The 23,446-nt window shown below is 41.2% G+C and overlaps 1 protein-coding gene and 1 non-coding gene across 7 annotated transcripts in view; one reads left to right on the forward strand and one right to left on the reverse strand.

Annotated features, from left to right (window-relative positions):
- ANKFN1 (ankyrin repeat and fibronectin type III domain containing 1) overlaps positions 1-23,446 on the reverse strand; it is a 411,393-nt gene that overhangs the window by 49,028 nt on the left and 338,919 nt on the right. For all 6 annotated transcript variants that reach the window (XR_011646850.1, XR_011646849.1, XM_058283928.1 and 3 more), the window contains exons 10-14: positions 20,580-20,687; positions 13,247-13,346; positions 12,798-12,930; positions 12,210-12,326; positions 1,917-2,132 (exon numbers count right to left, since the gene is read on the reverse strand). Coding sequence is in view for 4 of the 6 variants with exons in the window: in XM_058283928.1 (XP_058139911.1) it covers positions 1,917-2,132; positions 12,210-12,326; positions 12,798-12,930; positions 13,247-13,346; positions 20,580-20,687 (674 nt within the window). In the remaining 2 variants the exon portion in view is untranslated. The remainder of the gene's footprint in view (positions 1-1,916; positions 2,133-12,209; positions 12,327-12,797; positions 12,931-13,246; positions 13,347-20,579; positions 20,688-23,446) is intronic.
- Positions 9,207-9,313, forward strand: LOC111761334 (U6 spliceosomal RNA). The gene has a single exon (XR_002794734.1). It is a non-coding gene; the product is annotated as a U6 spliceosomal RNA (small nuclear RNA).

Genomic DNA, 23,446 nt, shown 5'->3' on the forward strand with positions numbered 1-23,446 from the left:
TTCCCCATTTCTGTGCAGGAAGGAGAGGAGAGAGAAAACGTGGGGGGAGGGGTGAAAGTGGGGGGTGGGTGGGGAGTGACATCAGTGATGAGGAATGTGCCTGGGGGGGGGGGTGAGTAAATTTTCCACTTGGATCTGTGTGGAAACCCGATCCTGCCTCTATTTTTAGTCTCCTTCTCTAACAACCTTTAGCCAGATTGGAATTTTTCTGCACCTGTAACACATTTTTAATGTAGTAAGTCTAGTAGAAACCAGGTCTTATATCATGCTGAGGCCTGTACTGTATTTCTAGGGGCAAAGGTAGCCCAGACCCCAGTTTATCCCTATGGGGGATTAGTGTATTAGTCACCCTGTAAAAGCTCAATTTATTCTGATTTTTAAAGATGTTTCTTTTAGTGCTTGCTTATAAAAAGTGAAGAGGGGAGCCATGAATGCGTCTGTGTTCCCTGCCCCCGCATATTCTCTGTCAATTTCCTAAGCGCCCAAATTCCACAAAATCAAATCCAGAAGAATTGGCTTTGACCAATTAGTTTATCATTTGCTGCACTGGACTCTGCCCTGATTTGGGCAAGTGCAAGGAATGGAAAGGTAAGGTTATTGTTTTAGCCGCCTCTTGATGGGGAATGACAGTAAGTTAGTGAGCTGGTGGCTTAGCTGCTTACAGTGACCATGAAAAGTTACTGGGGCCAAGGCTCGGATCTGGCTTATTTATGTGTGACTGAGAACTTTGTCTCCCATCACTCCAAATCAGCTGTCTAGCAGAGAAATGCCATCGGGTGCAAGGACTCAGTAGAGATGCTTCTGCCAGCTTTCCCACCTAACTGGAGAGCTCGTACATCTCATCCTCATCACCAGGTTTTAAGAAGGAAGGAAGGAAGGAAGGAAGGGAAAGAAACAGCTCAAAGCCCATGCTCACTTTAGAACACAAGAAGCAGTGTGGTGGCGCACAGAGAGCTTGCTGGACTCAGGAGCAAAAAGCCTTGGGTTTATGATTAGGTACCACCACTGAAAACAGGCTAACAGTCTGCTTCTAAGCTCTTCGGATTTTGAATTTTGGAGGCTATTAGGTACTCAAATGAGGTTTTCATCCTATATTTCATCCCTTATTCACTAAAAGCCTAGCTCCCGCCCCAGAATGTGATGTAATATAGCAGAAAGAAGCCTGGGCTTTCCATCATAAGATCTAGATTCAAGTTTCAGCTCTGCCATTTTCTAGCTATATGATCAGGGGCAGATCCAAGTTTTGTTGGGCCTGAAGCAGATACAATATTTGGTGTCTTCTTTAAGGAAAAGGATACAAAATTATGAATGCAAAACTGCTAGAGTCCCTTCAGGGCTTTTGGAAGGGACTCATGCAAGTGAAGAGCCCTGATGTGTAAGCCTTGTGAACTTCATTGAATCCGTGTGGCCCTGTGGCACTTAACCCCTCTGAGTCTCAGTTATTTCATTCCTAAAATGGATTGAATCTTGCCCCTCTGTCCTTTGGGATTATTGTAAGGAATAAGCCAGAGTAATTAGGTGTAAGAATATGTTCGTTCAGGGGTCATATATTATATAACCATAGATTATATATATGTCACTTTGTGGTTTAGAAATGTATTATTATTTTAGTCCATTCAGGTGTTGGTTTAATGTTTGATTATACAATCTGTACAGCCCCTACTCAATTTTTTGTCTCAATGCTTTCATTGGTCAGTGACATTTACAGAGTGCCCACTATTTGCATTGCTCAATGAATTTCAGATCTGAAGATTGACAAATAAGTTTCTGAATCTTTCCTGTACATGGAATATGAGCAGACAGTCTCTGGACCATCTCCACTTCATCACAGCATATACAAATGTCTCTTGATACTAGAGCCTTGATAAGTGTGTTTGGAACTTAAAATATACCAGGAAATTGAAAAGACTACATACCTGGATGGTTATCAGTAAAATGTCTAATGCTGTTGGCTCCTCAGGGGTTGACAGAGACTTCCTCTGGCTTTGTAGCTTTGAGATCTGCATCCATTTACCATTAAAAAATGAATAGAGCATCTCTACCTCTCGGATGGTGACAATGAGTATGTTTCCATGTCGGTCTTTAATGGGCTCATAGTAAACTCTGCCCAAGTTGTGTGTTCCAAGTAAATTCTAGAAACAAATAGATTCCTTCTAGTTTAGACAATATTGCACCCAATAAAGCAACACACTGCAACAAAAGACGCTGTGAATAATTACCTGATGTTTCTGAAAGCTGGGTTTTTTGTTTTTTTTTTACCTTAGACCTAACCCTAGAAAATGTGGCATCATAAAAACGTACTTAAAAGAAGCCCAAAGAAAATGTCTTCACCATTCGCCTGAAAGGATTATAGCAAGAGGCACAAAAATTATGTTTTTTTAAGCAAATTCAATATCTGTAAATATCTCTTACCCACATAGACACACCAGCACATAAACCTCAGTTACCAGTACTTGAAGAGAATCCCAGATGTTTTAAAGAAAAATGCCTGATATTTCAAGTATGCTGCTTGTGGAGTTTTCAAGAGATCTACAGTAAGCTAGTATGAGGTGGGTTGTTTAAAATGAAGAAGTGAATTGACAATGCAGCACATTGTGCAGGTCCCCAAGTGACTGCACATTCCCTTCAAGATACTTTAATTGGGAGATTGGCCTGGTTTGACATCTGCATTTCAGGGGTTCTATTTACTTAACATTTTCTTAAAATTGTTTATAATCTAGGTCACCTGAGGCAGACAATACTTTTAGAGAGGTAAGAAGGGTAGGATGCCATATTTAACGTGGAGGACCTCGGCTAGATGTTACTAACTTAAACAGGAATTGCACAGATATGCAGGTTTTGCAGATTTCTAACCTAAAGCACTGGAAGGATTGGATAGAACCCCCTCTTGTTTTAAATATCTGTGTTTTTAAAAAATAAATTTTAAGTCATCCCTGAGCTGATAGCAGTTATTTTTGTGAGCTCACGCCAGTGCTGATGAGATGATCTGTTATCATGAGAGCAAAGGTAGAAGAAGAATTACTAAAAGCGACGGGATGATCTACAAAATGAATGAGCCAGCTGGTCAATATCCACATCAATGAAAACATTGGAATGTTCCCTTACAGGTAAGGACTGTGTCTTAAATGTTTTATTTTTCCCTAGGGAGACTGGACACATAACAAGTAAGGGGTTTCATAAATAATTATGGACACATTATAAAAATTATTTTGGCAGGATTGTTATTTAAAAAAAAAGGCCTAGTCACTCAGTCAAATTATTCCTTTCTAATAATTGACTTCTCAATCCTGTAGAAGTAGCTTATATAAGATTTTCAGCTTTATGCACTGCTACAGCTTTGTATAGAGGCGGTATGCTGGAAAGTAATACAGGCCTATATGCTGGCAAATGGGCTGTCAGAAAAAAAAAAAAAGAAAGAAAACTGATTTGTAGCATTTGCCAATTTCTGTGGTGTAAATACTCCCTTCATAGCGATTTCAAGCTTACTAGGGGTTCAAGAGGAGGCTTTCAAAATTCCTGACTATTTAACAGTTGGATCTCCTGAGCCAGTGCAAGTTGGCTCCAGTACACACTTGCTATTAAGACTTTACTTACACGGGTATTGAATTTCAGGGCTGGCTGCCATTCATTAACTGTTGGGCTTCTGAAAAACTACTTTCCCTCTCTGGCTCTGAGTTTCAGAAATTAAGGGCCCTTACAGCTCAGACATCCCTGATGGTAATCCTTCATAGCGTTTGGGCGACTCAATCGAATAATGCCTGAGAAAGTGCACTGTCAACTCTCAAGCTTGATACAAGGTAAGGTTTAGAGCTTTCTTTAGTGCTCTAATTGGAACCTTACTCCAGCGTATACCTACTCATTTCCAAAACCCAGATTTCACCTCCTATGTAGAAAGTTTCCCAACTTTTTTCAGGTAGAATTTACCATCTCTTTTTTTGTTCCCTCTGGCTTCCTGTATAAACTTCCATCTTTGAACATCCCTGACTTCACTGCATAGATTGGGGTACATGTCATGATGAGGTGGCTTCATTTCTGTCTCCAGGTCCTGGGCACAGTGCTTGCCATCAATACCAAAGTGCTGACTGAACTAACACATTGTGTTATCATTAAGATGTAGGAAAACATGTTTTACTTTGGACTAAAGCTGATGGGTAAACATTGATCCAGGCCATTATTTCATTTAAATAGAGTTATTATCAGTGCTCACTGTCAGCTTTGGCCATGTTGATTAATGATCTGAGCAACAAAACACTAAATTCTTCCTGAAATTCCTCATTGACACCAAATTGGGCTGGATTGCTAAGTTTTGGGTGAGCCCTATTTCAATGCAGAGCGCCTTGTATAAATAAATCACAACCATGTTCCATAGGGACACAATCAGGGTTCTTTAGGAGCCACAGGAAAAACAGACTATGCTACTATCTGGGGGATACAGGGCCAGAGCCATGCTTTGCAATCAAGGAAAGACATCTGGACACCCTGCACATTCTACAGAGGAAAAAGGAATAAGAGCCACCAGTGGCTAACATCTAGCATCTAGATTATACAGAATAAATCACAGGCCTGTCAGTGAGGCCTAGACAGAGGTCTTCTTTAGAGACCTTTATTCATTTGGGGGTAGTGGTGGTGGTGGCATATTAAATTGAAGAAAGTCCAGAGTAGGGATATGAAGGCCTGGGAAAGAAGAGTAAAATTTTGGGGAAACCATTTTTCATTTACTCTTGGAAAATGAAAAAAGACACAGTATTCATAAATTGCCTGCACTGACACTCATTTCTAAAGGCTATGTAGAAGGAAGGTTTAATATAACACAGGCCGTAATATCAGATTATTACTGTATTTTAAGGATAAGTATTTTAGGGTCTTCTCAAAAAAAGGAGCAATGTACACTGCTGCCTTTTAGGACCTCTGTCATTTTCCTAAGAGAAAGAAAAACAGTGTGGGGTCTTGGTCCCTTACAGGATTTCTCATCTTAATATTTTTAATCCAAATGCTGGCAGAGATTTTTATGTCCTCCGGACTAAGTAACTTTAGTTAATTAATTAATTAACACTTACTTCGCCTTCTTTCACATAAAATTTAATGCCACTTTTCCTAAATAAGTTCCAAAAGATGCAGAATAGACCCTACTTTTTTCTTTTTTTGCTATAATGTAGATACTTTCTTCTGTTTAACATTTTTGTAAATTAAAATATGTAGGGTGATGAGGTTTTGGGAAGAATGGAGGCTTTGATCTGGATTTGAATCCAGACTCTGCTACTTCCTTTTTGTGTGCCCTTGTGCAAGTTATTTAACTGCTATAAGCCTCAGTTTTATCATCTGTCAAATGAATATTAACAACAGTACTTTCTCATTAAGTTGTGGTGAAGGTTCAATGGGATAAAGTTTGTAAAGCTCTTAGGTCACACCTTGTGCCTAGTCAGTTAAACGAATGAGACAGTTGTTATTATTATTACATATTAAAGGTTGTCACTATAGAGCAGATACCAGAAAACAAGGCACATGTTGCACACAGGTTGTATGCACTGTGAGAAGGTAAGTCAGGGTGATATGGAAATGGTGTGGTGGGAAGGAAGATTGTTATGAAGGTCTCTGTGTATCATGATAAAATATCTGGGCCATGATTGAAAGAGGATTAGTCAGGGAATGACATGGGCAGAATCATTTAGGTTGGCTCCTCTGGCAGGAGTGTGGAGAATGGACTGGAGGCAGGGGAAAGACTTTGGATGTTTTTGACATAATTGGAGTAATCAGGCAGTGGTGATGGGACTGGAAATGAAAGAGAATAAAATGAGATATACCAGAGGTAAACCAACATTCAGAATTTATGTGTGATTGTTTGCCAATCCAGCTATAGGTAATGCATTTTTACTTTCCCCAGAACATAGTAAAAATGTTAGATTAATAAAGCAAGCTGAAATACTATATATCCACTTCCTCCAATTTTTAATTCCCCTTCTGAAAAATTATTTTCTGCATCTCCCCCACCCTACAAAAAAGGTGGCTTCAATATTTTCAGGCATTTTCATTTTAGAGATTAGCAAATTGTTTGGGAATAGGTCCTACAAAAAAAGATGAAAGCAACTCCTATTATTTCATCAGGCAAACTCAGAAGTGAAGAAGAGAAAGGAATGCACACAGTGGTAAGGCCTTTGCAGGACCCTGTAAGGGGTAACTGTGTAGCACTAGGAAGATGTTTAGCACTAGGAGGCTCTGGTCACCAGGCTGGGGTGGAGATGGGGCAGCCGTCCAGGTGGGAACTAGTGCATAAGGCATATTCCGTGATCTCTTTCTCTTTGGTTAGAGAGAGTTTCCCTTGAGTGTGATCTTTGGCAAATAAATGGAGGGTCCACAATGTTCCAGGCTGATATAGTGGTAACTAATCTCAGGAACTCACAGTCTAGTGGGTCACTAAACAAATGATGATACAAACAATTAACTAATGCAGATTATGATCACCAATCAAAAGGAAGAATACAAAGTCTCTGAGAGTGATGCACTTAATCAAGAGATAAGAGAAAGGCTCTCTGAAGTTGTGTAAAAATTAAGTTTAGAATCAAAGGATATGTAAGAATTAGCAAGACAGAAAGGTGAAAGAAGAGGATTCCAAGGACAGGAAATAACATATGAGCTTGTAAAGGAGATCTAGACAGACAGGCCAGAATGGTGCCATGGAAGCCAAGGTCTATAGCAGTATGAGAAAGGAAAGTGCTGTGAAAGGGAAAAAGTTTTATGTTGGAAATGTGGGAGTACTGTATATTGTATATATGAATTACTGTGATCTAAAACTCTTGTGAAGATAAGCTTAATAATTAGAAAAAAGAAAAGAAAAAGATAGGACGTAGACACTGAGGAAAAGATCGAAGTAGTTGCCTTGCAAATTTGCATACAGGGCAACACTTATTGCAGTGATGGAAGGCAAAACATTAAAAAAAAGCTTTTGCATTTTTAAATTTTTTGATAGCCCAATTTATTTTTACTGTAATTTTTCCAACTTAATATGTATTCTATATCTAACCTTTAAACTCTTCACTATATTCCATTTTACTATTAAGGGAACCTGGCAATATATTGGGCTTCATTTTTCAGGAAGTTTTGGATCACAGAGGGGTTCAACAATGGCAGTGGAGGAATACTGGTGTGGGATGTTATTGACAGAGGACACGTGGTTGGCAGGGAGTTCTACAGGGCATATATCCAGGGTACATAAAAATGTTTGGATATTTTCATAGTGGATAAAATTAAAAACAATAACTGAGGGAGCGCTGAGTTCCTAACCAGGGGAGCTCTATCACAGTCCCTAAAGGAACAGCAACAATCCCCCAAGTGCAATGGCAATGACCAAAAAAGAATGAAGGTCCAACAATGAGCCCCTGACAATAATGACTATGCTTGTGAGCCTCTACACCTGAAATAAGAACAAGGCCTAGAGCTGCAGGGTGCCTAAGAGTTACCTCCTGAGAGCTTCCATGTTGCTCAAATGTGGCTAGTCTCGAAGCCAAACTCAGCATGTAAATGTGTTGCCTTACCCCCAGTGTGGGACATGACTCCTGGGGATTAGCCTCCCTGGTGCCGAGGGATTACTACCAAGTACCAGCTGATGATGTAACTAGAAAATGACCTTGAATAAAAGGGTCAACTCGGACCAGCAGAATATCTCAGTCTACATATAATACCAGGAGTTAAAATGCTTTTTGACCTGAATCAAGGGGGAAATGGAAAGGACAAATGACTTTATATGGCTATGAGTCTCCAAAAAGAGCTGGGAGGTTATCAGAGGGGTTGCCCTTATGCACACCTCAGCAGAGTCCCAGAGACAGAAAAAGTAGATACAACTCCGGGTATTGGTTCTTCTGAGGGCTACAGAGACCCACAGGTTCTACGGTCATGGCAGATGGAGTTCAGTGCCATGCCAGTTGGCCCTACTTTGGAGTTTGTGTTTCTGTGTGATGGAACTGGACTCAGATGTGATCTTTTTTCACAAGTCTCTCCTGTTACTTTTACCAGAACTGTAGTTGGTGCTGGGGTTTAACATATACCCAGGTAACCTGAATCTCTGGACTGACCATGTGATAGCCAGGTCCTGAGCCTCAACAGACTTGCAGCTCCTATACTCTGGTTTATTGGACTTACCCCACTCAGCTAACATGGAGCTGAAGAAGGTCAACCACCTCACCATGGAGTCAAGAGTGCCTACAACTGAAAGCAGGATGATTGCATCCAGCATCCATGTGGAATCTAAGCCCCCTCTTGATATAGATGTGGAGTGGACACAACCATTCCAAGGTCCATAGGATGGAGGAACAGAATATGGATGAGAGTGGACTTACTGATATTCTATTCATGAACTATTGTGATTAGTAATCAAAGAAATGTGGCATTGGTGTGGAGAAAGCTGCTGGGTGTGGGGAATGGGAGGAAGAGATAAGATGTGGAGGCATTTTTGGAACTTGGAGTTGTCCTGGGTGATGCTGCAGGGACAGTTACCAGACATTGTATGTCCTCCCATGGCCCACTGGATGGTCTGTGGGAGAGTGTGGGCTATGGTGTGGACCATTGACCATGAGGTGCAGCGGTGGTCTGAGATGTATTCACCAAATCCAATAAATGTCTCATGATGATGGAAGAGATTGTTGCTATGGGGGGAGGAGTAGGGTGAAGGGGGTGGAGAGTATATGGGGACCTAATATTTTTTGAATGTAATATTAAAAAAATAAATAAAGACAAAACAAACAAACAAACAAACAAAAAACCAATCAGGGCAGTGGACTTAGCCCAGTGGTTAGGGTGTCCTCCTACCACATGGGAGGTCCACGGTTCAAACCCCAGGCTTCCTTGACCTGTGTGGAGCTGGCCCATGGGCAGTGCTGATGCGTGCAAGGAGTGCCGTGCCACGCAGGGGTGTTCCCTGTGTAGGGGAGCCCCACGTGCAAGGAGTGCTCCCCGTAAGGAGAGCCGCCCAGCGCGAAAGAAAGTGCAGCCTGCCCAGGAATGGCGCCGCCACACGGAGAGCTGACACATCAAGATGATGCAACAAAAAGAAACACAGATTCCTGTGCCGCTGACAACAACAGAAGTGGACAAAGAAGGTGCAGCAAATAGACACAGAGAACAGACAACTGGGGTGGTGGGGAGGGGAAGGGGAGAGAAATAAATAAATAAATAAATCTTTAAAAACAAAAAACAAAAAACCAAGAAAACCAACCATGCTTGCTTCGGCAGCACATACACGAAAATTGAAATGATACAGAGAAGATTAGCATGACCCCTGCACAAGGATGACACACAAATTCGTGAAGCATTCCATATTTTTAAAAATAAAGCCTATTTTTCAAAAAAGAAAAAAAAAAAGAAAGGAAAGTGTGACCAAGTGTGTCAAATGCTGTGGAGATGTCAGCTGAGAAGAGGACTTAAAGTGTCCACTGGAGTTACTGAAACTCAAGTCATGGCAGGGATAGATCCAGGTATTGTGGGGGCCTCAACTGTAAAATTTTGGGGCCCTCATTAAGACAAATAATACAAAATTACAAATATAAAATTAAGTGTAAAAGTTAAAATTTATTTAGAATGAGAAGAAAAATCCCCCCTAAATACTGGACTATTTACAGTTTCAGGTCCCCTTTCCTCTACCTATTTCCTTTGGTAAATCACCAGAAATGCTTTCTGATTGCAACTGTTCCCACCTAAAACACTTAGTAACTCTTATACTCACAAGGGCTGACACAAGTGAAAGCTCCTGAAGTGCAAGCTTCCTCAGCATCATGCTCAGCCTGCCTCTTAAGCCTAGAAGCTGGGTAAGTCCAATGGTAGCCTTAGAGGGAACCGTTTTGTGGGCCAGGTGGTAGGTAGTGAAAGGGAAGGAGAGGGATGAGAACTGAAAGGAGGTGAGGAAGTAAGTGGAGAAAGAGATTGTAGGCAACTCTTTCAAGAAGTTTGGGTATAGAGAGGAGAAGAGAGATAGTTTGGTAGCTGAAGAAGCATGTGGGGTCAAGGGAGGAATTTAGGGGAAAGTTAAATTGGAGAGAATTGAGCATTTAAAAATAAACAGAAGAAATGGGATGAATAGCTCATGTGGAGGGATGAGGTTTTGGTAGGGGGAATGAATCTTTATCCCTTTGGAACTGTAGGAAAGAAGGAGGAGGTCAGGTTAATGCAAGAAGATTTGTAAATTTGGTGGTGGAAAAATAATTAATTCCCATTCACTTTTTAAATGAATTATACAGTAATGGCATCACCTAAGGAGGGCATGGAGAGTAGGAGTTAGGAAAAGGGATGTAGGAGAAGAGAAGATGTTTTAAGTTGTTGCCTTAGAGTGTGGGAAAGCAAATTTAGGAGGGAAATGGAATCCTAGGTGGCATTACATGTAAGAATTGCAGTCATGAATTCTAACATGAAATCAGTCAGCCTTTTCTGTGATTTTTTTCCAGCAATGTGCAACTACTTCAGTGTAGATATGCTGGATTCAACCAGGCTTGGAATTTTGCCAAATAAATAATATTGAAGGAGACAGTGGCCAGAAAATGTAGGATATTTGCATGGACATGATAATGGCCTAAGGAATCCAAGCTGGAGAAGGAGAGAAATTATCTCAGCCAGGAGCTGATGGATTGTGAAAGTGATGGGGTCAATCATCTGGGGACCAAGGAGGGTCAAGAGCTGTTGTAGGCAGAGTACTTGAGTGCGGCAGAGCATCATGGCTCCCCTCTAGCCTCGCGTTGTCTAACTGCACTGGATGTAGCTTCCAAGCAACACCTGATGCTTCTAGTGTTGACTGAGAATATCAGATAAAGGTGTTCTAGGAAGCCTCAATTGAACATATATAATACAGAGCCTTGCTTGAAATGCTAAGGTTGTTCAGCCTATGATCCAGGCATGCCAGGGCTGTGTGGTAGGCTAATGGGAGGGTCTATGAAGTGATCTGAGATTTCTGGGAAAGAAAGCCCCTTGGGAATTAACTTTGTCCTAAAGAAAGAGCAGTTTGAAGCACAGTGGTTTGGTCTGACACAGGGGGGTCAGTGATGAAAAGGAATGGGGGTTTGAATTCAGGACCTGGGGCCCAGCTCTAAGAACTTCTTGAGTTGAAGGAGAAGATTCTGCAGTCAAGAGTGAGTGGAAATGGAGAGCACTGTTTTCTGAAACCACTAAGACCACTGACGACACAGTACAGTAAGCAACCTATGTAATGAAATCTGGCACAGAAGGGTTAAAGTTGACTTTCAGAACTAATTGGAAATAAATAATAATAAAAATTGTTATTGTTGTAGAGGGTCGAACTATTACTATTGCAGGAGTTCAAGAAATGATGTTCCTCTAGCTGCAGGTGGGGGTTGAGCTATAGAAATATTTTTTGTTATACTGACTCTATTTTTATGCCTTGGCTGGTCTGGCCTGGCCGAACAGAGACTACATAGATTCCTGTTATGCACATTCCTGGGCTTGATGCAACTGACAGCTTTGTAGGTAGGTACCCGTTACCCATAAAGGCTAAGTGATTTCATGAAGACCCCCATTACATGTAGCAAAAGATTTTCTGGGCCCAAAATCACAAATTCAGGCAATACTAGAAAATAATGAGAGGAAAACCCAGAAGGAGTTGGCTGGAATTTAATGCCATCTCTAAAAGGAGCTCTGTAACCTATACAGATTCTTGCAGGGCTTGGGAACCTGATCTGATTGGATTGGTAGTAAGGAAGGATTAATAATTTCAGGATTAAAAATAAACTTTTAAGAGTTAAAAAAAGCAATAAGCAAAAATGTGTGTAAATGTCTGTGTTTTATCAAAAGCATCAAGCCAAGAAACTCCTCCACACATATACTAGTCTCTTTCTCCGTCCCCATGTACTCATAGTTGCATAGGATGACAGAGTATCAAGAGTTCTTCCAGGGATCTAGTGGCATGCCCTGAGGCCCAGGCAGGCGAAATGAATGGACTGATTAAAATCAAATTTAAAATTCACATCTCATCACTACTTGCTTAGGGATCACTCCTGGACTTTTCAAGAGAGACCCGTTCTCTTCAAAGGGATTGCCAAAGCCACAGTTTCCCTATATGACCAGGCGTGCAGCTTCAACTGCCCAAGAAACCTTCACTTGCTAGGGCTCTGCAAGAAGAAAGGGCACGCCCATTTCTTTTCCAGGTGACTGATGGGGTAGGTGACTGAAATGACCATGTTTTTCTAAAATTTCTAGGTGGAAGGCTGGCCCCTCACCTGTAGCTGGGCTGTTGCTGCAAGCATCTTCTGCCGAGTCTGCAGTACTGTGGAGGAGGACATGGAGATAGGTACACTTTGTCGCAACCACCTTATATCTTCCCACATACAAGACAGCTGCAAAAGAAGTCACGAGGTCATATCATTGCCCAAGCCAGTGCATGATTTAGGTTATGGCATCAAAGCAAAGCAGGGAGAAGGAAACCTGACCCCTGATGTTTGTTCTCCAGTCCATTTTCAGATACATGCGAAACAACTTTTTGATCTCTGTCCAATTGGAAAAAGATCTGAATGCTAATGAAACAGTCAGCTCCACATTTTAGTCTTTGCCAAAAAAGATCCCATAACTCAGAATAGTGGAGACACAATCTGACAGGATGCAAGCTTCTTTCCTTTGAAAATGTAGTGTAGACACTACTTTGCAGTTTTTTATGGCATGGGTATAGTAGGGCTGAAAAGAACCTTTGCGATAATTTACTCCCTCCCCAATACTTTGATCACTGGAGACCCCTCAACTAAACTTTCAGAGATTTATGTGCAGTAACATCAGGATAAAGTGGGGAAAAATGAAATCAGAACTCAGTATACCTTCGTGAACCACAGAAAATCTTGTGTAATTGAACTGCTGTGACAGTCATCTATTTCAACAATTGGTATTTGATCTTCATTGGTCACTAACATATTGTCTTTGTAATAAAATATAACAGCTATGTAGAGTCCCCTAAAAAGAAAAAGCAAAAGCAAAAGTTGTCCTTAACCATTTCCTTTACCAAGGCTGAGTTTTCGGAAAAAAAAAATTTTTTTTGCACATGGTAAAAGCTAATTTAAATTATACCATGAGCATTAATTATTCCTGTTGAATATTAAAAGTTCACTGATGAGAAGTCTCCCAGAAATTACTTGCCCAGATTCTGAGGAGCAAGATGAACTTCATTCTGTTAAGAACAAACGAAATTTCCACCAACTTTCCACTCAGAACCAAAAGCAGCTCATCCCTGAGAACTTAAGGCTTTCTGGACAAACTACATGGGACCCACCGTTTTAAGGTCTTCACAAACTTGTTTGAGGAATGGAATAGGTGTTTCAGGCTCCTTGAGACTGACTGCTTGCGGCCTGTGGTTTGTAATTTTGAACTTTCTGGAATACAGAAAAAAAATGCTGTGTAAATTCCATTTGGCAGATGAACACTCCCACTTCCTACCTCCCATCTTCCTGCCTTCCCCTTCCCTCCTCCCTCCTGTCACTTATCCTCAGTTTCATGTAGGGATTCAGCTCCTTCATTCCTACAAGAAGCTCTTATACCTTGAGATGCCAGCGGTTAACTCAATTAATGAGCAGCTCCTCAAAAAGGTTGGAGATGAGAAATATTTATAACTCCAGGGGAAACCACTTCGGTGTTCTGTTTATACTCTCAGGGTGAGCGATTTATTATAAGGTAGGATAAAAAGAAATGGAATAAACTCCCTTTCCCTCTACTCCCTCCCCTTCCCACTGCCTTTTAATATTCACACACTTCTCATCACTGGCAAAGCTCTACTTGTTGGTCTACATATTCTATTAACTTTTTTCATTATAAAATTAATTTAAACACATTACAGAAAGTCTAGAGAATAGGAAAAAAAAAAACAAGAACAAAGTCCCACACATATCATTGCACCACTTTGATACAATTACTCTTAGCATTCTGTGAAAGTTTTTCCAATGAATATGTTGACTTAAATAATAGTTGTAGGGAGACATATGATTATCATTCTCATTATTCTGAAGAAGCAGCTGAGGCTGACGTGTTAAATAAATTGCCCAAGATCAAAAAGCCAGTAAATGGAAAAAAGAGACATTCATTCATTCATCGAACAAGTATTTATTGGGGCACAACACCGTGCAAGGCTCTGTGGCTGCAGTGATGAGCAAATCATCCATTGCTTCTGTTCTGCTCTTTAATTTATAACCTGGGGCTTTAGCTAATAGAAGTAGTAGATTTTCTGTAACAGCAGTCTGCCAACAGTGCTCCATGGAGCCAAGCTAGAGGATCACTGAGACCCCTTTCAACACTCATTTTCTATATAATGAAGAGAAACTGAGGCTATTGAGGCTACCACCAAACATTTGACAGACATGTCACTGGAGATGGAACTTGGTCTGTATCATTGCTGTTAGGCATAGAACCTTGGGAGGATGGCCCATGGGAGAGGTCCAGTGTGGCGCTGCCAGGGACCCTGTAGGAGCAATTGGGAATGAGCTGACTGACCAAAGTGTTTGTGCCAGCTTCAGGTTCATGCTGGTTATGGGTAGCCTCGGCAGAACAAAGTCAAAGCATTTTTGTTTCTGACTTGAAAATGAGTTTGGCTGGTCATATCCTGCTTGAAAATGATGCTGCTAGACTCCTGTTTAAAGGTAGCATATTGAACATATTCATTCCATACCACTGTCTCCTGAAACCTCACTAAAACCAGAGTAAAGAGATATTTTTTAAAAAGGAAACAACATAAATCTATAAAGACAAAGAGATGGGAAAGCAGACAAGAGCAGATAACTTTTGGAGGCTGGAAAACAGATGGACAGATGGATTTAGCAGAGCTGAGCAAGATGAATCCTAAGCCAGCAGTGGAGAAAGCTGAGAAGTAACCCGATTCACCTCACGGGCACCACATGCTGTTGGACGTGTGGGGTGAGGGGAGCTGAAACCAGGAGGATTTGTTGAAAGTCTATATAGAAAGACTTCTAAGTCTTCTCCCTTATCCTGTAGAGCTGGACAAATACCTCTTCTTCATTCTAGAAAAAAACTATTGGCTTACTTTTTGGAAAACTATTGGCTTATTTTTCAGAAAGGATTTTATGCTTTCCAGAAAATAAGCCAATAGTTTTCTTTTTACCTGGAATGGGAGACTCCAGGTAGAGTTAAAAATGGGTGGTGGAGGGAGTAAGTAAGTGGTACTGTACCCAAAATAGGAAGATTAAATAAAAGTTTCCATGCAGTGTTTCCCCTTGGGATCTAAGAACTCTAGTACTCAAACTTCTGCCCTGTAGGAAGGACACTGGAAGGAACTTTTCCAGAGAATCTGATAAGTCAAGAGAAAAAAACCCAACGATACTGTTATTAGGGGTTTCTCAATGAAAATGCCAAGCCAGATCTCCCTACAGAGATACCTATGAATAAAGTGCACTATCCCTGTGTTCTGAGCTTCCCAGCAGCTACTTAGTGCCCTTCTCTTAAACTTGAGCTAACGGTCAGAATCACTAGGCAGTTGAAAAACACATCTAACATGAAAGACAGAGGCCAAAACCAATAAATCAAAGAGCAACTTAGAGGAAAGAGCAACGATGCTGAAAAAGAACATATACAATGAAACCAAACCTATTATTAATGTCCCAGGAGATAAGAGAAGATATTGCATCCTTGTAAAAAGGATAGGAGTCAATAAAAAGGAAAATCCAGAGGAAAAAAGAAAGAATTAGAAATAAAAAATGTTATCAAAAACTGAAAAACCCAAGAGAGGGGGGCTTAGAAAAGAAAATTGAGGGTATCTCCAAAAAAGTAGAGTAAAAGGGAATGGAGATGAATAGTAGAAAGAGAAACAAAAAAGAAAATTGAGGGGCTAATCTAGGAGGTTCAACATCTGAATTACTGGTGTCTGGGAGTAGTGAACAGAGGAAAAGGAGGAAAGAAAGAATTTAAGAAAATGTCTTCTAATTGAAGGGTATAGGTTTCCTTATTGAGAGAGCTTCCCAAGTGCCCAGCAAAACAGACAAAAATAGAACCACACTAAGGCATATCACAAAGAAATTTTAGAACACTGAAGACAAAAAGAAAACCTAAAACCTTTTGGAAAGGGAAATAAAAGATTTCATATAAACCTTTTGGGATCAGAATGCTATCAGACTTCTCAGCACTGAAGGTTAGAAGAGCATGAGGCAGTGCTTTCAAAATCTGATGAAAAATTATTTTAACCATACATTCTTCACTTATCCAAACTCTTGAATAGATGTAGAAGAAATATATCTTTAGATATCCAGTGTCTCCAAAAATTAGCTCCCAGACACCCTCTCAGGAAGCTGTTAGAGGAAAGAGTCCCCCAAAATGAGGGACTAACCTAAGAAAGAAGAAGACAGGATACAAAAGTAGAAATCCCATATGGAAAGCGGCAAGAAGAGCCCTGAGAATGTGGTGAAAGGAGATCCTGGGGTGGCAACTGGGCACAGAGGTGGCCAGTCTAGCCTGGAGTAGGCCAAAGGGCTCCAGGAAAGGTTTCTTTAAGATGCAGTTGAAACAATTCCTAATGTACCTGATGGTTTGTCAAATAGCTTGGGAATTAATAAGTTCCCAAACCATGTGGCAAAACAAGCAAATGCACAATAAAAGGTGGTTATTAATGACAGGGAAAAAAAGTTATCCAAGAAAGGAAAACAATCATATCATTATGTAATCATTAGCATGCAAATAATAAATATTGATGCTACCAAAATTGCAATAAGACATAGTAGGAGGTTGGAGGGAAAGGAGTTATGTGTACACATAAGGGGCAGAGGTAAAAAAGAGAGAAATCACCACCCTCCCTATTGAGGTAATGCCTAAATTGAAAAAAAAAAAAAGTCAAGAAATGGCAATATAAACACATTATTTACAGATATGGAGAAAAATCAAATCAATTAGCTAAAAGAGGTCAAAGAGCTTGTCTTTGGGGAGCTTTGGAGGATGGGAGGATTTTGGTTGTTTCTTTTTAAATAATAAAGCTGTTTGAAGTGCTTTACTTATTTTAATTCATTCAATACTTAAGCAACAACTGCCTGAGGTACACAGAATTATGATCTGCATTTTACAGATGAGCAAAGTGAGGCACAGAAAGATTAGACAACTTGCTCAAGGTCACACAGCTGGTAAATGTCCATCCAGCCTGGATTTGAACTCAGGCAGTCTGGTTTTATAGTCCATGCTCTTAGCCATTACACTATGGTAACTCTCACAGTCACACATAACTTAAATTAAAATAATATTAAACTTTAAAAAAATGTAGACTAAAAAATACAAAAAGGAAAACATGAAATGCCACTGCTAGTATTAAGTATTCCAGGTCTCCTCCGTTCTGGGCACAGAGTAGAACTGCCCTTCTTGGAGCCCTTATAAAGGTTGGGTGGGGCCGTGTGACAAGTTCTGGCCAATGGCTTTTAAGTGGGAGCAATACACAAAGTCTGGGATCAGTATTCGGCTGCCACTTGAAGACCTTCAAGACTTTCTTTTTCTTCTCCCACAGTTAGTAGCAAATAATTCCAGGGAGGGGATAATGACAACACAAATGCAGAGACCCCAGCTGACCACGAGTGAGAAATGAGCGTCTTGGGGGTCATTTGGTTATTGCAACCTAACACAGCCTGTCTTGGCTGCTACAGGCTCCAATCTCACTTTTCTCCCAAGTATTGCCTGTGGCTTTTATGCCATGCTTCTCTCCTTAGTTCAGGGCTTTGGACCAATGGTTTGTTTTCTGGATTCTGAATGCAGTAGTTTCATTAGCCTGTAAGTAGTCAGAGTATAGGGTATTTATTCATATGCATATTGGTATGTCTAGCATCTAGCACATAGTAGGTGCTATTTAAGACAGTGATTATTTTGCTGGTTGAAAAATTGGGTATTAATTGAAATTTGCTCCTGTAGGATAGTATTAAGATGGACACAACTGGCTACATACATAATTCACTATGTATACCAGGGCATTATCTGTGTGGCCAGTAAAGGCTGGTCTACATCTCCTAGAATTTTCATCCTGCTACTGAGCATGCAGATTAGCTGTGGTTAGTCCTTTAGCCCCAGTGCAGGAATTAATATAGGTTTTGGTACCTCTTTTATAGGGCTGTGGTAGGAGAAAGGATATTTTATTATGACTTCTGCATTTGGAGTATGCTGTGTAATTGAGTGCGTGCCCAGACTCATTACAGTGGAGTAACTGATTATTCTTTAATTTTAGGACATATCAGTAAAGTATTGGGGATGGATGAGCAAAGGAAGAAAATCTAGAGAGTGCTAATGAATTTCATCCATTATCTAATGTAATCTTCAAAACAACCCTGCAAGATGGATACTATTATCCAAATTTTACCAGTGAAGAAGCTATGGCTGAGAGAGGTTAAATGATTTCCCCAAAGTCATGCTGTTAATAAGTGGTAGAACTGGTATTTGCAGTAATTTTTTTTTTTCCTAATTTTAAAGTTTGTAAAGGTTTGGCTCCAATAAACCACACAGTATATTAATGCAGTTGAGTATTTAAAGGATAGTTTCGTAGTTCCACTATACAATACCTTAATTTATCCTCTTAGACTTAGAGAGAGGTATGTTAAGTCATCACAGAATCATATCCCTTTTGTGTGAGGTCATTTCTTCTATCTTGGCATATTTTAGCTCAGCAATTCCCAATTTGTGCTTTGGGATACCAAGTCTGTGAAAAAAGATTCACATGGCCAAATAAGTTGGAAAGTGCTTGGTTAACCAATTTCAATATGTCTCTTTGTTGTATACTTTCTCAGAGTCTTTAATATTCCAATGTCTATTGTACATTTCCAAGATAGAACATAGAATGCAACATTTTCCAAATTTACTTGGCCACAGAACCTTTCTCAGTTGAGCATCTTATAGGACCAGTGTTCTACTGTGTAAGTGTCCTGGGTATATTTCAAGATTAAAAAAAAATCCTTCCTTTTTGGGAAGTCCTACCTTATACCTTACTTAAATCTTTCCTGATATCTTGTGTCTAGTTACATCCCTGTGAGTAGAAAGCATGTCCTTGAGAAAAGTTGAATGGAAACTATAGAAAAATTTGAGCCCTGTAGACAATCATTTCCTGATTACTGGATGGTAACAAGGAGAGCATCTAATTCCTCATTTTCAATTGAGCAGTTTTAACTTTCCTCTGTATTTGTAAAAATCAATTACAAAGTGGTGTCTGAATTGCAAAGAATCATTCAGCTTGGTTCAATTGCTTTTACCTTTGCCCACCATATAGACCCATGGGCAGGGGTATGACTGGGAAGGCAACAGGAGGGAGAAGAGGAGAAAGGAGCCTACTTATCTTCAGGCCTGGTTAAATGAGTCCTGGGTAACTGAATGTACTTTGGCCAGTGTGGAATGATGAAGGGCCTGGTCTGGGGAAAGTCTTTCTGGAGATCTGGTAATGAAAATCCCACTTGGGTTTCCTTCTTGAGCTTTAACACACATATTTACATCTCTAAGTGAACCATTCATTAGAGGAACTTTATTTTCTTGCAAACACTTGTCCTCATTCTGGCTAACCTTTCTGAAGGGCTCTGTTGTCATAGTTATATAGTAATTGGGAGCAAGTGCTTACTAATGCTAAGTATGATTTTTTTTGCACCTAGCCAAAACTCAAGCATCTCTTACTTTCAACTGTGGATTCCTTACCCAGCTGGCCCAGCAGGGCCCTGAAGCTAGAGAGTGCAATGCAGTTGGGAATCTGATGGGTGAAGGAGCATGAAAAAGGAAAACTTTATGGAGGCTTTAATTCTCCAAATAAAACTAAGTGCCTCTTCCACGAATCATTACACAGATGGGAAAGCTGACCCAGTCCCATCTGAATGGCGCAAGTAGAAGAGAAGCTTTTCAAAAAGCTTTTCAGAGACTCTCTGGGTATAGTTGACTGAGATCTAGAGAAGGTATGCTCTGCTTTCCCCTGAGCAGTAGTACCAGGGAAGATTAAAATTCAGGGTGAGATGAAAATGCAGTGCCCTGGTTCTGATATAGGAGTGGGAGCCAAAAATGAGGTATGGCAGCAGGGGAGGCGGAATTGGAGTAGAACTGGAGACAGAAACCCCTGGGTGGCATTCTGATTCTGTCTTTCCCCGGCATTGTGACTTTGGCTGAGTCATTTTGCTCCAGTAGGAATTGCCAACATGAGGATGGAGAGGAGATATTAGCTCTGACAATGCACTGGAAACTATATTGTCATCATACATATGTAGGCTTATATTGTCGTTGCAACTGGTTGAGCTCCCTCAGGGAGGCTTGCAGAACTTTCCTTGGAGGGGAAAAGTTTGAGGGAGAATATCCCAAAGACCCAGCCCCACCCAGGAGTTTTGCAAAGGAACAATCCAAAGGGAAGGGAACTAACGGCAGCCCCTGTTTTTCCTGTGCTTGTTTTCAAACTGTGGAGAGAGGGTGTAGGAAAGAGAGAGGAGGGAGGGAAGGCAAGGGAAGCCTCTTCTTAAGGGTTAATGCAAGATAGCGCTGTAAAGTGATTCCAGATGTACAAATATTAATATCTCTCTCTCCCTGATGAATGAGAAGGTATGACCCAGTTAGGAAACTGCTAAAATTACCGGCGCCACCGAGACCTCAGCCGATGGCCCAGCACAGATTTTTATCCTTACCCCGGCAACTGTAATGCTGATGAAGGGCTCGGACCTGCTGCAGCAGACCTTCCAAAACTTCACTCTGTCCCTTGTGTCTGGGCTCTCTGTCGTCATAGTCTTTCCAGTCTATTGAACAAAAGAAACAAACAGAGTGAGATTGTAGAGCAGGGGAGGCCTGTTCTCCAGCCTGCCCGAGGTGCGGGAGTTTTGCTCACACTGCCCATAGCCTCTGGATGCGCTCTCAGCACACGCAGAGCTCGCAGGCAACGCCAACTGTTTGGAAGCTGCCATTGTTCGGTACCCTGTGCAAAACAGTAATTGTGGTTGGTTTCTTGTGTTGGGCAGTTCTAGGGCAAGAGAAAGTGGTCACTGAAAGCCAAAAGGCATTCGGAAATTTGGGAGCTCAAGCTCTCCTCCCCCAGCCTCCCAGCCCTCTGCCCTCCTTTTCAGCATCCCATGTCTTAATCAGTTCCCCGGTCACCTCCCCACTAGCACCCCAAGTCTCAACTGGATTTCCACAGTAGGAAAGAAAGGGGTGGGAATGTGCAGACTAGATGAAATCCACAGTCCCAATGCTTTTACTGTAGGTTTCACACTTTTGGCCAAATTGACATTTCTTTCCAAGGAAAGAGCCCATGGCAGATGCCAAGAAATGGAAATCTACATTTTGCTCTAATGAATGTCTGCTTTGGTTAGCTGGCACAGTAACCCCTGCACATACTCTGAGCCACCAACCACCCTGTCTGCTTAGTCTCTAAATATACAGTATTAGCTTACATGGCAAATTTAAATTGCAATCCCCACTGAGATTTTTCTCCCCCTTCTATTTTCATTACATTTGGCTATAATGATATCAAGAGTAATAACCCGTATGGGACTAATGTCAAGACTGTAATTCTGCTGTCTCCCGCTCTTGATTTTATTTTCAGCAGGTCAGTCATTTCGTAGTCCATCCTTTCTTTCCCTTATTTGTGTTCCTTCAGTTTTACTTTCTGACCCTTTCAAAACAAACAGCTTAAAGCAGTTCATGGTTGAAATTCCCTCTCTAAAATTGCTAGTCATTCTTCCTCAGGAAAAAAGTTATGAACTAACTAATCAAGTTATGAAGTAACTCACCAGTGATGAACTAACTAATCGACTTACAAATTAACTAACCAGTGATGAACTAACTAACCAAGAGTGTGCCTCCCTTGGGCTTAAATTCTAGGTGCATGTTTCAGATCCCTCCCGACCTCACAATCATTTTTGAACACAGCATCCCCTTTGTGCGGAACTTAAGTAGATGCCGGGCAGTTCAATTAGGTGAATGCGCTCCATGTGGATTTGAGCAAGGCATAGCAGTATAGGTGCAGATCGGAGGAGCAGATTCTTGGGTGTGAATCCTGGCTCTGTGGAGTCTTAGCTTAGTGTTTCTAGGCAAGTTACTTGCACTGACAGAGCCACTGTCCCCTGAATAACAGAAGAGGACAGTATCTACCTTGCAGGATGTTTGTGGGGATTAAGTGAGAGGGTGTGTCTTAAGTACCCAACACCACGTCCATTTCGTGGTGGACGTTCTGTAAGTAATAACTTAAAAAAAAGGGAACTCGTTGATGGAGCACCCACTCTGGGTAGTGAGGATAGAAACACCATGCCTCACCCTATCAGACGGCTACCTATGAAGAAGGGGGCCTCACAGAATTGCTAACCCGTCTTCCTCCAGCCCACCGCTGTGCACCCTTCTCCATTGTACCTCTCAGAAGACTGAGCCCAGAGATGCCAGCCCTTTGATACTCAGGCTGTGAGTTTCACCCAGGACTATACTGTAGCCTTCTGGTCTTTCGTGGAGTACTCACTTCCTTGTACCATAGCTGTGTACTTTTTTTTTTTCTCCTTTGGGGAGGAGGGTCAGGAGGTCAGTGGTGGTTTGTCTAGTGTGGCTTACTGTGGCCAAGTCTGGAGACAGGAATTGACAGAGGTGCCTCTTGTAGACTCTTTGTTCCTTGTGGGCAGTAACCTGGACTTAACTGTTTTTTGCCTCAGATTCCTTGTCTGCAAAGTGGGTTTTTGAATCTCTTTTTAGGTTGAGTTCGTAGCAAATAATGTAAGTAAGTGCCATTGTAGGCAGACAGGAGACACTCATTAGGAATTGATGAGGCTTGCGATCAGGAGCATGATGCTGTTCAGGAAGGAGGCAATAGGGAAGGGCTTTTGCTGGGGAATCTGGAAATTCCAAGGAAACAATCTACTAGTGGCTTGGCATCTGGGCACCAAAGTTGCCATCATGGATCCCAAAGGCCATTATAAGTCTGTTTACTTAGTGGTATGAATGCATCGGAAGTGCTCAAGATAAGGCGCTCAGCGTTGTTTGTTTCTTGAGACTCCTGGGTAGCTGAGTTCCTACGTGGCCCCAAACATGCTCCTACATTCCCGGGAGCGTCCATGTGCCATGGATGCAAGGGCGGCTGAAATGGGCCTGGCTGAGCCCTATGACAGCAAGGCGAGCCCAATCTGAGGACTTTATGATACATTCGAAAATTGCTATTGCTAAATTGCAGCCCAAGTGAGCATGGACATTATGCCAAGGTTTTTGGAAAGAATGAGTTTTTCTCATAGATGTTTGGAAGGTTCTGACGACTACATAAAATAGGAGACTTTAGGGGATGAGGGGGAAAATTGAAAATATATTAAGAAATCAGGAACCTGACAGGAATAAACACAGTGTGGTAGGAAAAGAGCAGATTGTGCCACATAATACAGTGCACTGTTCTGGTAATGAGACACTTCAACTGCAACACAATGCAGAGCTTACATTCAACTGGCGATATCAGAGCTTTCCTGATCATAACTCAGACAAGCGTGTCTGGGTCCTTTTCTCTTATTATGTCCCATACCATATAACATAA

The sequence above is a fragment of the Dasypus novemcinctus genome, chromosome 21, assembly GCF_030445035.2.
Source record: "Dasypus novemcinctus isolate mDasNov1 chromosome 21, mDasNov1.1.hap2, whole genome shotgun sequence".
Classification (NCBI taxonomy): domain Eukaryota; kingdom Metazoa; phylum Chordata; class Mammalia; order Cingulata; family Dasypodidae; genus Dasypus; species Dasypus novemcinctus.